Source organism: Spea bombifrons, chromosome 3, assembly GCF_027358695.1.
Source record: "Spea bombifrons isolate aSpeBom1 chromosome 3, aSpeBom1.2.pri, whole genome shotgun sequence".
Taxonomy (NCBI): Eukaryota; Metazoa; Chordata; class Amphibia; order Anura; family Pelobatidae; genus Spea; species Spea bombifrons.
In genome coordinates, this window is record NC_071089.1 from 102,538,855 (window position 1) to 102,555,302 (window position 16,448).

The 16,448-nt window shown below is 41.2% G+C and overlaps 1 protein-coding gene across 2 annotated transcripts; it reads right to left on the bottom strand.

Annotated features, from left to right (window-relative positions):
- Positions 1-5,092: 5,092 nt before the first annotated feature.
- Positions 5,093-14,247, bottom strand: RBP2 (retinol binding protein 2). Of its 2 annotated transcripts, none has more exons than XM_053459274.1 (4): positions 14,089-14,247; positions 13,111-13,289; positions 11,873-11,974; positions 5,093-5,167 (listed from the first exon to the last, which is right to left on the bottom strand). In XM_053459274.1, exons 1-4 carry the CDS (start codon positions 14,159-14,161, stop codon positions 5,129-5,131), a joined length of 393 nt encoding a protein of 130 aa, XP_053315249.1. In that variant the 5' UTR covers positions 14,162-14,247; the 3' UTR covers positions 5,093-5,128. The 2 variants fall into 2 exon arrangements, with proteins under 2 accessions (XP_053315249.1, XP_053315248.1); XM_053459273.1 differs by lacking the exon at positions 5,093-5,167 and adding an exon at positions 11,070-11,260.
- Between the last annotated feature and the right edge of the window lie 2,201 nt (positions 14,248-16,448).

The window sequence follows — 16,448 nt, forward strand, 5'->3', positions numbered from 1 at the left end:
CATGACCGTGATATGGGTGTATGCAAGACTGGCTGAAGGCGACGGTGGCGTCTGTTGGCACTACCGGCCTGAAATGAACGTGGTTTGGGTGTATGTGAGATTGGCCGATGACGGAGGTGGTGTCTGTTGGTGCAACCAGCTTGAGGCGGTCATGGTAGTGTTGGTTGTGAGACTGGCTGAAGGCGACGGTGGTGTCTTTTGGCACATCCGGCCTAAGGCGACCGTGATATGGGTGTATGTGAGACTGGCTGAAGGCTGCGGTGGTGTCTGTTGGCACAACCGGCGTGAAAGAACGTGGTTTGGGTGTATGTGAGATTGGCCGATGACGGAGGTGGTGTCTATTGGTGCAACCAGCTTGAGGCTGTCATGGTAGTGGTGGTTGTGAGACTGGCTGAAGGCGACGGTGGTGTCTTTTGGCACATCCGGCCTTAGGTGACTGTGATATGGGTGTATGTGAGACTGGCTGAAGGCGACGGTGGTGTCTGTGAGCACAACTGGCCTGAACTGAACGTGGTTTGGGTGTATGTGAGACTGGCCGTAGACGGCAGTGGTGTCTGTTGGTGCAACTAGCTTGAGGTGGTCATGGTGGTGGTGGTTGTGAGACTGGCTGAAGGTGACTGTGGTGTCTTTTGGCACATCCGGCCTTAGGTGACCGTGATAAGGGTGTATATGAGACTGGCTGAAGGCGACAGCGGTGTCTTTTGGCACAACCGGCCTGAACCAAAAATGGTTGTGGTGCATGTGAGACTGTCCAAATGTGTCGGTGGTGTCTTTTGGCACAACTAGCCTGAGGTGAACTTGGTTTGGATGTATGTGAGACTGGCCGAATGCGATGGTGGTGTCCTTCTGCAGAACCGGGCTAAGGTGACCGTGATGTGGGTGTATGTAACTTTGGCCGAAGTCGATGGTGGTGTCTGTTGGTGCAACCGGCTTAAGGCGATTGTAGTAGGGGTGTATGTGAGATCGGCTTAAGACGACGGTGATGCAACCAGCATAAGTGACCTTGATAATTATGTATGTGAAACTGGACGAAGGCAACAGCGATGTCTATTGATACATCCAGCCTAAGGTAATTTTGGAGTCGGTGTATACGAACTTGTCTGAGTGCATCTTTTGGAGCAACTGGCCTAAATCAACACGGGTGTGGATATTTGTGAAACTGACCAAAGGCAACTGTGGTGTATGTTGGCACATCCGACTTAAGGCGAATGTGGTGTGGGTGTATCTGAAACTGGCAGATGGCAACGGTGATGTCTGTCCGACCTTAAATGACATGTGTTTTTCTGTGCAACTGGCACAGTTGAGAGTGGTGTCTGCGCAACTGGGATTGTATGTGAAACAGAATGAAGGTGACAGTGGTGTCTATCTGTGCATCAAGCCTATCTACGTGTTTCTTTGTGCAATTGGCTGAATGCTATGGTGGTGAGTGTGTATGTGAAAGTGACCAAAAGCAACAGTGGTGAGGGTGTCTGTGAGCTTGCACATTTTGTTCTCCCCAAGTTCTCTGTCATCTGCAGGAAATCAAGGAACACTCAAGGCGAGGGCCAGGCTCTTACTACCAACATCTCTTACTCTTAAGTCCTAGTCAAAATGAAGGAATGCAAACTATGTCACCAGCTGTAGAAGTTTGGATCATACAGAAATTATGAAATAACAACAATGTGAGAATGTAAAAGTACAATTGCATTCTAAAATATTCTACAAGTAATCAGTAATCCTCTTAGTGCCCAGAGGGAAGGGCGATTCTTCAGACATGGTTCCCCAGAGGTTTCCCTCACAAAAGGGTTTTTCCTCTCCTGCGTGCTGAAGAATGACTCCTTGTGAGTCCAGAGGTGGCAATTTGTTAGAAAACCTGCTTCTGTCCTCAGATGTTTATTTAATAATAAAGTTTGTTTAGTCTCTCAGTTCTGTTTGCGTGTGTTATTCTTTTAATATTTTCTTGGGGACCCCCTGTGTGCCTCCTATCCATGTATACAGGGGCGTAACAATCATAGTAGTAGAGGTCATAACTGTGACAGGGCTGCCACTCTACGGAGCCCGGCAACTGCTCTGAGCTTTTGTCCGTCCCTTTAAAGCCGCTAGGTGCAGCTGGCTTCACAGAGAGTGTAAAGATCGTCCAGTCGGATGTTTGGGGCCACTGGCAAGCTGTGAGAACAGTAAGATGGCACAGACATGCTGTTTGGGGACAAAGATGGCACAGACAAGCTGATGGCAAAGATGACACAACCAAGCTTTTTGTGTAATATAATATGTCTAATATGTGTAACTTGGTTATATTATTTAATGACATATATATATATATATATATATATATGTGTGTGTGTACATATATGCGCACATCTATTGAATAAGAACGTACTGAATAGGCTTTCTAAAAATATTTAGTTAGTTATTAGTTAGAGGTCTATGTTATATACCCTCTCTTCTGCCACATGCTCCTATGAAGTAACAGTAACTTAACAGACGGGGAGAAATCACTGAAAGGGGGACCCCAACCCAGTGCTGCTCCTAGACCAAGTGACACATATTTCAAGATTTATTACATTGTTTTTCTCCCAGATCACCAGCTTTTGAAAGCTACAACTCCAATCACCTTCTTCATCATCATTCTGTTTGAGGATGATGTGCATTGTAGTCTACAAAACCAGTCTGTCTTTCATTATTTAAAAAGTGAACTGATGTATTATACATTTATATGTCCTTAAATATTTTTTATGGAAAATTGCAATTTACAGAGTGGGGTGCCACCTGTGACACCACAGTTACTGATCCCCGCATGTCTCAGGTATCAGAATGTTGTTTTTTTTCCTTACTAGCCTACTGATCTTACAATATATAAGCTTGCAGTGTGTTGCCACATTTTTTTACTTTGGTTATCATGGTAGTAAACAGCCATATTAGGCTGATCTATAGAGAGAACGCTGTCATTAGGATTTTAGTTTTTTTTCAGTGAAGAAGCCGGTCGGTTACAGACCATTCAACAGCATTTTCTTTGCTGCGTAAGAAGACTCCACATTTAGATGTAAATTCAATTTTTTCCTCTGAAATCTTGTGTGTGCAATTAAACATGCAAGACTTCAGCGTAGGGGGAGGGGTGACGGAACTAAATTACTTTATAGCAGTTATGAAATACAGCCAGCAATGTATTTATCTGCCTCCTCCATTTTGCAGCAGGGGGACGGATGCCTTTCATCTAGGTTAGGATAAGTCACAATGTACAAAATTCAGCGTGGATAGCTGTATTTCTAACGGTTAATGGTAGTTAAGCTGTGCTGGTGACAGTTCCACAGGTACATTCCATCTAAAAAAGCTTATGTGATGCTTCATATTTTTTCTATATGCCCAGTAAAAGGTGTCTCTTTCTGCTAAAGACTCCCTTCATCTTATTAATATGCAATCAAACCATCAACAGTGCACAAGACTGGGCAATTTATTTTTAAATACATTGGAGGATGAAAACACCCAGGTATAATTATCTGAATTGTTTAGTTTCCAAAACACTGGTGTTGATCATGAGTTTGATGGTTTTGATTTAGATGAAAGCTTAAGGCAAGGTCTTTGTGGATGGCTGAAAGATAAACTGAATCCCAGCACATGAGCTGTAGCAACTGGGTTAATCTGTTTTTCATAACTATATTTTTTCAAACAAAATCATTAAAAACATTTAACATGTCACAGCACATCTTTAGGTCCAAATATTGGACAGCAGGGTGTATTTATAGGAGGAAGGACACGCTATAACTCAAGTGAAGTCAAATGTTGATGAAAAAAGTATTTGTCCGGTCCCCCCATATTAAAAAAAAAAAGAAGACTTAATCCACCCGAGTAAGAAACGGCACAGGGCAGACACTGGCAGGCAGACACAGGACTGACCCCTCGATATTAGAAAAAACTATAATTGATTCCCCAGATTAAGAAAGGTGGAAGAGGACCAGCAGCAGCAGAAGGGCACTGGGTCAGAGCAAGCAGGCACTGGCAGATGATAGGCACATGCAGCCCCTTGGAGCAGGACTTAATTTCCCCAATATTACATAAATTAAAATAACTGATCATCCAGAGTAAGGATGGTTTAAGAGTAGCAGCAGTAGTAGTAGGGCACTGGTCCTGGGCAGGCAGACACTGGCAGATGCACATACAGCCATGGAACAGTGCCTGAACGTGGCTGCAGCTCCAGTCCTTCAAAGGAACAATCCTGTAACCTGGCTGGAGCTCTTAATCAGCCAGCAGACCCCTGTTTTCCCAGACAGCACCCTAACTACAGGTGGGATAACACAGGCGGGGGAAGCCCATTGTATCCCTTAATTCCCTCCCCCCTGATAAATTGCCTGTGTACTGGTGGGATTTGTGATGGGATGTGAGTTGATGGGATTGGGGTTTGGATTCGGTGCACATTGAGAACAAGAATGTTAATAGAATTAAGGATCCATATAAGTTCTGTGTGGTTTTAATAAAAGTTCTTGTTTTACTACGAATGGTAGTCTGACTGTTCCTTGGATAGCAGGAGCTATCTGTATGAGGGTGCTGACAGGCCTCCAACAGGGGTACCCAGCCTTGGGCACGGTGACCCTGTTAGAGCTGGTAGTAGAATAAGTGCATGGAAATAGTTAACATATTATCATTTGAAATATCCTGGAGTGTCTAATTTAAAAAAATATATCGCAAATAGCACAATGGCAAAATGGTTTTGAAATAGCAATATGCTACTTGTACTTGGTACCCTATAACTTGCAAAAAGACATAAAAGCATTGGGTATTTCCAAACTCAGGACAAATAGTAGTAGGTTTTTTTTATTAGCGGTAGATGAGTAAAAGATTATTGAAGTACAAGTCATAGTTAACCATAGTTAATAATTTTTAAATAGTAAATTAGATGATATGATCAAACTAATGGTATCTAAAGAAATCCCTTCTTGTCCCGAAAAACAAACAAACAATATACTGTATTGTGTAGGTTCACTAAATGAAAGAGAAGAAAATTAAACACGAGCACAGCAGAAATGTTTAAACAGCCATTGTCAAAACAGGTACAAAAATATACAAAAAACAGCTCTGCCCTTAAGGGGTTCATATGTGTTTATTTAGATTATTATTATTAATTATGTTTATTTTTGGAGAATGGATGTCTTCTCTACCAATCAATGATTGGGATCTCCCAGGCATCCGATTCCTATAAGAAAAGAGAAAATGATGAAGTAGTTTAATTCTTCTTACTTTACAATATATTGTATACCTTGTTAATATTTTACTGGATGCACTGTCAAATACTACTGTCATCTGTATACATGTTCGCACATCTTTTTTTAAAAATAAAATCATATTTAAGCAAGGCCCTCCTAACCTTTTGTTTTTGTACGTCCAGCAGATTTATGACAGCATTATATTTTTCACAAAGAAATAATATGAAAGGTTTTTAATTTGCAATAGGAAACATAATAAAAATATGTAGAATATTAACCCCTTCAAGTCCGGGACGTACCTGGTACGTCCTGGTCATAGGTCACCCCCAGACCGGGACGTACCAGGTACGTCATCGATGATGCGCGATCCAGCGTCGCTATGAATGCTAGGATCACGAGGGGCGGCTGCTACTGACCACTTGTTGTCCCCAGCGATCCGTAGCAGCCACTCCCCCTCAGTTCCGCGCATGTGATCGCTTTGAAGCGAATCACGAGCACGGAATGAAAATATTTTTAAAAAACTGCGGTCTTCAAGGGAAGACGCAGTACGCAAACGCCGGTCCTGAAGGGTTAATACAATAAAATGACATGAAACTGCACAACATGAGAATAACACAGGCATCTAGTGCAGGTCACACACACCAGTAATACACAGTATACTGAATAGCAAGCTTGGGCAAACCCTAGCCAAGGTATTCGTAAGAGTTAACCAAACCCGGAAGACTCCATAGTCTTTATCTATAAAGGTACTGATCCATTCTATTTGACGTCATATTCCAGCACTCATCAGTGAAGCACCACGACACAGCAGTGAGGCAGAGGCCTCACACTCCCACTGCAGTACTTGAGCAGGGTAAGTGGACTATAAAGGGGGAGGTGGTAGATAGAGTGAGAATGAATGAGAGAATGAATTAGTGTGGATAAATTGTGCGAATGAGTGAGAAAATCAATTAATGTGTGGGTGAATTGTGTGAATGAGTGACAGTATGAATTAATGTGTGGGTGAACTGTGTGAAAGAATGAATTCATGTGTGGATGAATTGCTTGAGAGAATTAATGTTTGTGTGAATGAGTGAGTGACTCCATTTACTTTTTATACACTGATATAATTTCAGTGCTAAGGTTATTTAATAAAATCCTTTTTCACGAATAGACTCTCTTTTCATGTGTTTTTCTGCTTGGGCAGATAGATGGGCAAATAGTTATTATCTGCTGACACATTTTATATTTCTATGCTTAGAAAACAAACAGACATAATATATATGGGCAAATTGATGCACGCTGTTGTGTACACAATTTTGTACCGAAAAAACGTCCTCTCCATGTTTAATATGCGGTGTTGGCACTTTAAGGTCTACAACTTGGTTTCATGCTGAAAATTGGGCACTCGGGCCATAAATGTTCGCCATCACTGTTCTATACCCTTTAAGCCAAAAACAGGAGCAGTAATGGATATACTGTCACAATACACACATATACACTACTCTTACAAATGAATGCCCATAAACACACATACATACGCATATTCACACTTGCTCTTAAACATAGATATTGTGGCCTTACCCTTGCATGCACACACTTACTTTCCCTAACATACAAGCACTTTCAAAACACACTCACAGACACTCTCTCTCCCCTTTCTCATACTGATTTCCCTTACTCATAATTACCTCAACTACAGGAGAACTCCGTTAGAGCCTCAGATTAGTCTCTTTACCCGGGGGAGACTCACCATTCAGCTTTTTAGTGCTTCTTCAGCATGCCAAATGTGCTTTAAAGCATCTATGGTGCCCACACTAACCACAATTACAGATCTGCATTGACCATAAGAACAATTCTGTGCTACATAGATGAAAGAACCTCACTTATGTGGCTCTACCAAAAATCCACAGTGTTGCTGTAATTCACTAACAAATGAATTCTTGGTGAGGAAACACTTAACCATACCATGCCTTAGATATGTCTACTTTGCCTTATTGTAAATCCGCCTACATCCCAGTGATGGACAAATAACACCTGACTTAGTTTTAAAGAGTGATGTTAAGGTGATATTTATAATGACCAGTTTCCTAATGATTGGACTATTCCATTGGTTGCTAATGAGATACCACTGCTTCTAACTTTGCTCCAGATATGCTCATTATCAATAAACCCTGGCGGGACTCTATAGCTAAAAAAAGAACGCGTCATAACTGCATTTTAAGTTTTCAGTGTCTCACCAAATTGATTATAGGAGGTTGGGTATACTCAGGACATATACAGTCAACCTGAAAGGAGTTGCAAATTTAACATATAGATTAGGATAGGTGGTCCCTGTCCAGTAGGGCTTACAATTAAGTTGATAATAGAAGACATACAGATACAATAAGTAACAGGAAGAGCAAGTGTAATTTATTAGTTGTGATAATGTGACAAGTTAAATTAAGTTATATTTAAGAAAGTTTTACTTTACTAAAAGGGTTGTAGATAAATGGAACAGCTTCCCAGTTGAAGTGACAGCGGCTGAAACAGTGAGAGAATTCAGCATGTAAGGCAAGATCAATGACTCATTAAGGTTTGAGTCTCTACATCAGAAAAAATGGGCAGGCTAGATGGACGAATGGTTCTTATCTAACATCAAATTCTATTGTTTTTAAGTTTGTTTGAGTTTAAGTTTGAGTTTCATCATTAAAAGTTTTTCCTTTTGGTTAGTTTTAAATTAATGAGGATTTGAAACATGTCAAGTGTCAGAGGTCTCTGCAGCAAGTGCTTCTCTTACATATCCTGAAAGACTTCAGTGGTTCCCCTCCTCACAACATGTAGATAGCAAGAAAAAAAAAGGCATATCATGGGGCACTCTGCCTCCAGAAAAGCCTTATGCACCCATACAACACCCCCCCCCCCCGACTTACCAGTGCTTCTGACTCCCTGGTATCTGGTGGGGGCAGCTGTTGGAGTCCGCCAGAACTTCTATGATCGAGCACCGGAAGATCATGTCACGCCGGTGCTGTGTCATAGAAGCTATGGCGGAAGTGCCAGCAGTAGCGGGGGTTTTCTGCGTCCATCGAGCAGATGTTCGCCGGCTGCCAGAGAGGAGAATTCCCCGCAGCACTGCGGGGAATTCTCCTCTCTGGCAGTTGCGGAAGGTGCGCGATGCGCATAGACAACCTGCACACTGCGCACTTTCTCTGGCGCTCGGTGATAGACGCCCGGTGGAATGCCAGCAGCAGCTGAGGTTACCAGACAGGAGGATCCAGGTCCCCTGCAGCGCTGCAGGGGATCTGGATCTTAGTCTCATAGTCAGACCTCTATTTGAGGTCTGATTAGAAGACGACCTCGATTTTAAGACGAGGGGTATTTTTCAGAGCATTTGCTCTAATGAAAACTTTGGCTTATAATCGAGCAAATACCGTATATAGCGTCAGTATTAAGTGAACTTGTACATAATTATGTACAATGTATCTTGTGTTGCATTCATTCTCTGAACAGTGTTAAAAAGTTATATTGCTGTGAACATTAAGTGTATCACTTCTCTATTTAAGGGGTAAAAAGTTTGAGGGTAATTTAAAGTGGCAATAGTTGCCATTGTTTTTTCTTTCCATGCATCATTGTTGTAGACCGCCACTGATGCGGTCCTTTTATTGAGAGGGATTTTATTTTGTGGTGGCTGTTTGCCTTCTGGCATGCAGAGTTGGAATTAGCACCCAGTGCTTTCTCTGGTAGTAACAAGGTTACGGATTGGACTAGATTGGACATATATATGTTGTTTGCCTGGGGTGGGTTGATATACACATATATAGAGATAGATATTTTAATCCGGATATCTCCCGAGTCCGGTATCAAAATCGTGAGTGGTGGCAGACTACCTGGGGGGATACAGACAGGATTTGGGGGTTCATTTGATATAACTTATGCCTTGTTAAGGGGTGAAGTTAGTAAATCCAGAGGCCTGATGCTATTAACCCCCTCATGCCCACGCCCTCCACACAGTCACGGCTTGACAAGTAGTCCTGACCGTGACACACACAGCAGCTCTTGTTCTGCCCAGGGAATCAGGAACCCAGCGGAGTCATGTGAATTTACGTCACGTCACATGACCCTGCTCCGTTCATGCTTTCCCTGGGTGGGACAAGAGACGTTTGCACAGAGTGCGAACATCGGAGTACGAATATGAGAAAATCAGGAAAAGATGGTGGGCTGATTTTGTGGCGCAATGGGCCACTTGACTAGATTTGCCCCCAGGCATTAGGCCGCCAGCCCTCCCCTGCCATTGGCCTCCACAGTTACCAGATCTCAAACCAATAGAGCACCTTTGGAATGTGATGGAACAGGAGATTCGCATCATGGATGTGCAGCCAACAAATCTGCAGCAAGTGCATGGTGCCATCATGTCCATATGGACCAAAATCTCTGAGGAATGTTTCCAGCACCTTGTAGAAAGTATGCCACGAAGAAGGAGGGAAGTTTTGAAGGCAAAACAGGGTCCAATCTGATACTAGCAAGGTGTTCCTAATAAAGTGGCCAGTGAGTGTATTTGGGACAGGTAACGATAATTGTTGTCTAATAAGAGAGCATTGTGGAGTGTAATCCCACTGAATTCCTGACCATTACCGCCCACTCCCGCAACGTGTGTTCCACTCCTGCCCATTTCTGCAACATGTGTCCAATCCTGCAAACATTCTCATTCACAGATACTCACGTATTCCCGGAATCACGCATACTTGTTAATACACCCTCCCCCACCCCCTTATATGAACTGCAGATCTTTCAGTGCCGCTGGCAGGCTTCTACAGGGGCAACTGCTTCCCTCTGCGTTGCTCACACTCTGTGCAAACAATTTCTCTTGTCCTGCCCAGGGGAAGCAGGAACGGAGCAGGGTCATGTGACGTTGCGTAAATTCACATGACTCCGCTGGGTTCCTGCTTCCCTGGGCAGAACAAGAGCTGCTGTGTGTGTCACGGTCAGGACTACTAGCCAAGCCGTGACTGTGTGGAGGGCATGAAGGGTTTAATAGCACCAGGCCTCTGGATCATGTGAGGTGATGTAATTTCACGTGACTTAGCTGGGTTCCTGCTTCCCCTGAGCGGCACAACGTTGTGTGCGCGAGCAACGCAAAGGCAGCCTTGCAGAAGTGTGCGGGATTACAGGGACCCGCAGGTATATTGTGTGACCGCCCTCTGCCCGATGCAGTGCTCTACTGTGTTGTTGTGATGTCTCTATGGCCTAAAATGTTTTAATCACTGCTTTCAACAACAATACAAAATGCATAATGTATATGATAGTTGAAAGACCCCTTTACATTTTATTGTTGTCCTTTAACATTTGCCTCTTCCCTCACCGACCAGCTCCTTACCTTGCATAAAATAAATATGGCTACATCTTGAGCTACCAGATCACATATGCTTTGACCTGTTGTCAGGTCATGAGCTCTGTCCAAACCAGCCACTACTTCTACACCCCTCTGCTTTTAAGTTTCTGGTATTTTTCCCCTTGAAAAATCGTTCCTTTTGCTGAATATGGTTGATTTGATATATTTTGGGGTACAGTGTTGCTTAAGGGTGCATATCTTTGGGTGTAAGAAACTCTGTGTTCAAGGGCTGCAATTACTGATGATATAGTGTAAAGGAGACCTTTTTTTCCCCCTCACATGAGGATCAAAAATGACATCATATCTGCTGCCTGAATTTGGTTAACCCAGTAAGGAAACAGAAAAAGAAATCTGCTTTCGTATGATAAATCAATATGAAGAAGGCATTATATTATATTAATGTAAATACATTACTTAATTATCTTGAAAACTGCTGAACCATTTTAAAAACACAAGATACAGAACTTATGTTAATGCTTTCTCAATGAACGGTTGTCAAATAGACTTTGGATACCTTTGAATATGTTTTTCTTGCATAACTCACATTTTTTATGTTTTTGTTAATAAAATTTATTGTATGTAATGAAGGAAATATACATAGAAATGTATCAGGTGTGTCCGCTCTTTACAAAGCAAAATAACATTCTGGGTCGGTGCAGGCGCATGGATTCTGGTGCATAGTTTAGTTTTTCTTCTTAAAAACTTGGAGGCAAACCTGATCTTCACATGTTAATTCCTAGAACAATAAATTACATTATTACCCCTCTTGCTGTAATTTCCCCCCAAAATGTGTTAGAACATGTTTTGTTTAAATGGCCCAGAGACAGTTATACTGCAGACAATTTAAGGATCTAATCTATAAGGGCAAAGTCCTGTTCCCTTTAGTTCAGGTGGGTAACTAATGCATTTGCAATTTTAATTACAATGTGCATGGTAATTAGGTGGCCTAAAACTAATTTTAGATGTATTCACATATCTCTGCACACTTTTATTTACTGGTGAAAAAACTCTTGTATTCTAGCAACTCCTTCCCTTAAACAGAACTGAGCAAAACAGGGTGAATGTTCCAATACTCCAAACCTTTATGTCACATATGCCTCAAGCATCCTAATCTTGACTGTTGACTGTCATATTCCTAAACTCTTTATTATCAAGCAAGGAGATAATGAAAACTCTGTCAGTTCTTAAAATAAGCTGCTTTCAAATACATACTTTGTAGGTATTTACAGGTAATGCAAAGTGTTTTATATGTATGCATATTTTAGACAATAATTGAAAAGTCCAAAGGACTTTGTATGATTTGTTGCTTGAACCCTTCAGAAAACACAATTTGCAAGGCTCCCCTTACCAGATAGAGTTTGTCGCCCTCAATCCAATGCTTCCAGCCTCGATTCTTCTTCTCCCCTTTCTGAACACAGACGAGTTTGTCTCCATCCCAAGTCACCAAGGTCTACAACAGAAAACACACCTTATCATTAAACACTTACTCACATACATCCATAATCAGTCTATGATAGGATTCCTCCCTCGAAGACAGGGGTGTCCAACCTCCGGCCCTCCAGCTGCTACAGGACTACATCTCCCATAATGCTGTTTCAGCTAGGGCCTGGCAGAGGAGTATGGGATATGTAGCCCTGCTGCAGCTGGAGGGCCGCAGGTTGGACAGCCCTGCTCTAAGATGAGGTCAGTTACACAGTCAGAGGACAATGAGGATTGTTTGACCAATATCATAGAACCTTTAGTCTGTTTTACAGGTACATATAATATGCAAAGGAATAAATCCCCGAATAGACATGTAAGCAAGTTGTGTTTTATTAAGCATTGTATATCTCCAATTCTGCCAGGAAGATTCACTTGTTATATGTTGGACTCTTATGTATGTGCAATTGTCCCCTCACTGTAGAATGTCTCCTTTTTTCCATTCTGATGTTTTATTTTCAAGTCACTTACTTATAGAATAAATAATAGATAGAATAAAGGTAGATATCACAAACACTAAAGTACTGTTTTTATCCATTTGTTTGGAACCCACAGATTATATTGTTTGTGGGTATTCTCTGGTGTTTCACTCATGATGTGCATGGTCTGTTGTCTGTTAATCCCCCAAGGTGCTCTCTATGTTACCAAAGCCCATCCCCTCTTAACACAGATTTATTTACAAAAAAAATCACTTTTTCCCTATGGCCCCTATAATTAAAACCACCCATGTTCCCCAGGGGAACAACTACCTTAAAACAATGTATTAGTATCCAGGGTAGGGATGTAGGAGCACACCTCCTGTGTGACAGTGGTACCTACGCTGCATTGCCTGTAAACCCATAATATCGATATATTTATGAAACCAAGTAGTTGACTTCATTAGTGTCTTTGATGGAATTTCTTTCTGTATGGCAGTTATTGTTAAGGGCTAATCCTACCTAACCAGCTGCATAGGCCTGTGAGTTGGAAGTGGTCTCTTCCCTGATCTTCTGCCCAATGTTAACAAGCATGTGCATGCAGGAATACAATGCCAAATTATGTTGCATATTATATTATATTAGCACTCTAACCTTGTCCCTTTGACTATAAATCTTGTACTGAATTTACCTGCACTAAACGATCATCCAGTCCCTTTGTCTTCTCCTCAAATTCTACTCCCACAGTGAAGTTGACCTCATAATTCCTGAATGTGCTCAAAGTCTTGGTTTTGAAGCTGTCTCCATCTTGGATAAGTTCCTTGGTCTGGGTCAGGTGATTAGCTATTTTCCGTGTAGCAAAATCAATGTCTGAAAAAAAGAAAAATACCGGTATTGTGGAGACAAATGGAAGACATGTTGGTAGATAGTAACTCTCTGTGCTCTTTGTGAGAATCCATTGTTTGGATGGAAAGCCATTGTTTAAATGGATAGCGTATTGTCCCTGGCAGACCCAATAAAAAGAATGCATATTAAAATACCTTAAGGCATATTCTGCAGAATCAATCAATGCTTTTGCAAGGAGGACACCACAAAAATCTGAAGGGACGTCTTAGCTATCATATGCAGTAAAGTAGATATTTGCAGTACAAACATTCATCAAAATACTCCTTTGCTATACATCATGTTGACAAGTGCTTATTGGTAAATTCCAAAGTTAATTCATGACTTTTTCATGATATTTTCCCACTTAAAGAGAATTCTTGTATAACTGCCCTCTATGATTATTTTGAAACAAATGGGGTACTACATTATTTTATAACTGCCATCTTTAAATGGTTGATACAATAACACTAAAAAAACAGATTTTGTAAACTGGGCACGAATACACTAGCTTTAGGTCTAAAATTTACAGCATTATTGCTCATCAATACAGTTAGAAACCGTCTGTGGTAGTTCAAACAGCGAGATCTATTGGAGTGTTACACTGAGGTTATAAATAGACACTCTTCTTCGTTTATTCCCCTAGCCTCTATAGAATTAAGAATTATTGGTCACTAGTCTGTCCACAGTAAGATTTTTTTTTATATTTAACACTACAGTATTTCATATTGGTCTAATATACACCCCAATAGAATTATGCAACAAAATGCATTGTATTATGTAGTACCTAATGCTTTCATGTAGCCTTCAAAGTTTTCATTCTTCTCCATGACCCAGGTTCCATTGTAATCAGCCGGCATGATGTGATGTGATGGGTTGGGAGCAAAAATATGAAATGATAGGGAGAAAAGACTGCATAGAGAGAGACCTCTTTATCTAGGTTTATATACTTTGTGGCAGAAACCCTTTATCATAATCACAGTGATTATGATAAAGGGTTTAAAAGTCACAGATAAGCTGACACTAGGCTTTTTCTATATTAATAAGTCCATAGGGCAATGTCTGAGACATTAACCAGTTTAACACTGTATTAGACTTAACTCAAGTAAGAATATAATGACAAAGTTCACATGTGATCAAAAAGTATTTTGCTGGCACTTGTATATTGGCACTTCAAAGGAGCCTGCAACCCGCATCTTATTCTAATGCTATAGATAGCTGCTTATATGTGAGTAGGCACTTTATATTTGTTTTTCAGTAATCACTTTAATAAACAGTATTTTACCAGGACATTTCCCCTCTTTTCTCCCTTGGTTACTGTTTTATATTATATAAATGCAATTATTTCACCAATAGAGTGAAATAGAGTGCAGTATGCCTCATCCTCGGATGGGATTTGATGATTGAAGATTAAGTAATTATTGGAACTTTTATTGGAATTTTTCAATTAAGAATAGAGGAACAAGGGTGTTGACATTTATATAATAATACTAAAGCCTTGAGGGCAAGCGTTACTTTTTCAAGACCATGGAAACTTAAAATGCATCATTGAGGTGACTTTAACTAAGTTATTTAACTAAGCATTATCTAGGCCCGACCAAGCTCTTCTTGTGGAAAAAATTGACTCGGGTGGCTCATCATCATGAATACCAAGAACTGAAATTCTCCTGTAAACTCCATATTAGTGAATAAACCCTCTTAGGGCATTAGTTAAAGATTAACTTCATAAATCGTATATTTAACATTTTACTGTTAGTAATTCACAAATATCCACCATACAGGCATAAAGACATTTTACTGTCTCTGACACCCCAATAAAGAAGAATGGATATTTAAATACTTTGAACTTACCCGAGGTAGAAGCTGCAGCGTAGGAAAGCAATGTCAATAAAATAAATGGGAACACTTTCCACACATCTGAGCAAACCCTCCTGCAGCATTTGCCAAGCTGGGTCTGGCACTGACTGGAGGTATCACATCTCCTCTAAGGAGTATAGCTGGCGGATGTGGAAGTGGGCAAATTAATTAATTGTTCTTAGTCTATGAATTCTAGTTTTGTCATACCCTTGATTATGTGTATTGTAAGAAGTGTTGCTAAATTGTTTCCATTATATAAATAAAAGATGAAAATAAATGCATATTTAGGGATTTGTCAGAATGAAGAATAGAAAAGTTATTTAATGTTATCGGCTTCAATGCCCCCCTTATTACTTTTTTAGATGTGCTTTCTTGCAGTTATTAATGTACTTATAATTTACATTATTATAGAACATACTGAATACAGTATATGCTAGGAACCTCAGGGCTCAAACCAGCAACCTGAAGCTGAGGAGTTGATGCACTTACCATTGTCAACACTAGGAGGCTCTGTGGGTACCGCAATCTCAGTATCCCCACGTCTCCTGCAAAAGGCCCTTATATATCCAGGTTTCTGTCATCTTCCCCTATTGACCCTGATTTGTTTGTGTCTGATTCCTTACTCTTTGCTTTGGACTTTGGCTTTTGTGTTCTGCTCACTTTCTCAGTACCTTGTTTTGGATCCTTGATTGCCTGGTATTTGATCTTGACTGGGACTTGGGGTATGTATTTGTCTTATCCTTGTACCATGCCCTGGTTCCCTCCATGTATGACCTTAGTTAGCCTTACCATGATTACATCTCTGCTATTCTCCCTAGTGCCTGTCGTGCTGATCAAAGATGTGCTCCTGGTGCTTCCTGTCATAGTCTCCTGCTGTCTGCCAGTCTCCTAATTTGTATCTGCCCTGCCATAGTCACATGTCTTCAGGTCATCCTGTGACAAAGGCACAGAGGTCTCTTGTGTCTTCCAACTAGTTTAGAGCAGATGGCTCCCAAGAGCAAAGCTAATCTGCAATTAGAGGCACACAGGTCTAATTGCCCTGCACAGGTGCCTTCCAGAGTTCCTGTGGCTCACCTGATAACTGCAGTACAACTGCTAATACCGTATTGGCTCGGATATAGGCCGCACCCTAAAAGTTTGGTGCTTTTTTAAAGAAAAAGTTTTTTTCTTTAAAAAAAGCACCAAAAAACATCCTGCCACTCTGTCCTCTCCCCCCCGAGATACGCTGCCACTCTGTCCTCCCCCCCTCCCCGAGATACGCTGCCACTCTGTCCTCCCCCCCTCCCCGAG

Excerpts from the sequence above, each read along its gene's own strand:
- RBP2 (XM_053459273.1), bottom strand. The coding sequence starts at position 14,161 with ATGCCGGCTGATTACAATGGAACCTGGGTCATGGAGAAGAATGAAAAC. Across the intron at positions 13,290-14,088 it reads AGGCTACATGAAAGCATTAG|ACATTGATTTTGCTACACGG; the intron begins GTACTACATAAT and ends TCTTTTTTTCAG. Across the intron at positions 11,975-13,110 it reads TGGATGATCGTTTAGTGCAG|ACCTTGGTGACTTGGGATGG; the intron begins GTAAATTCAGTA and ends TTTCTGTTGTAG.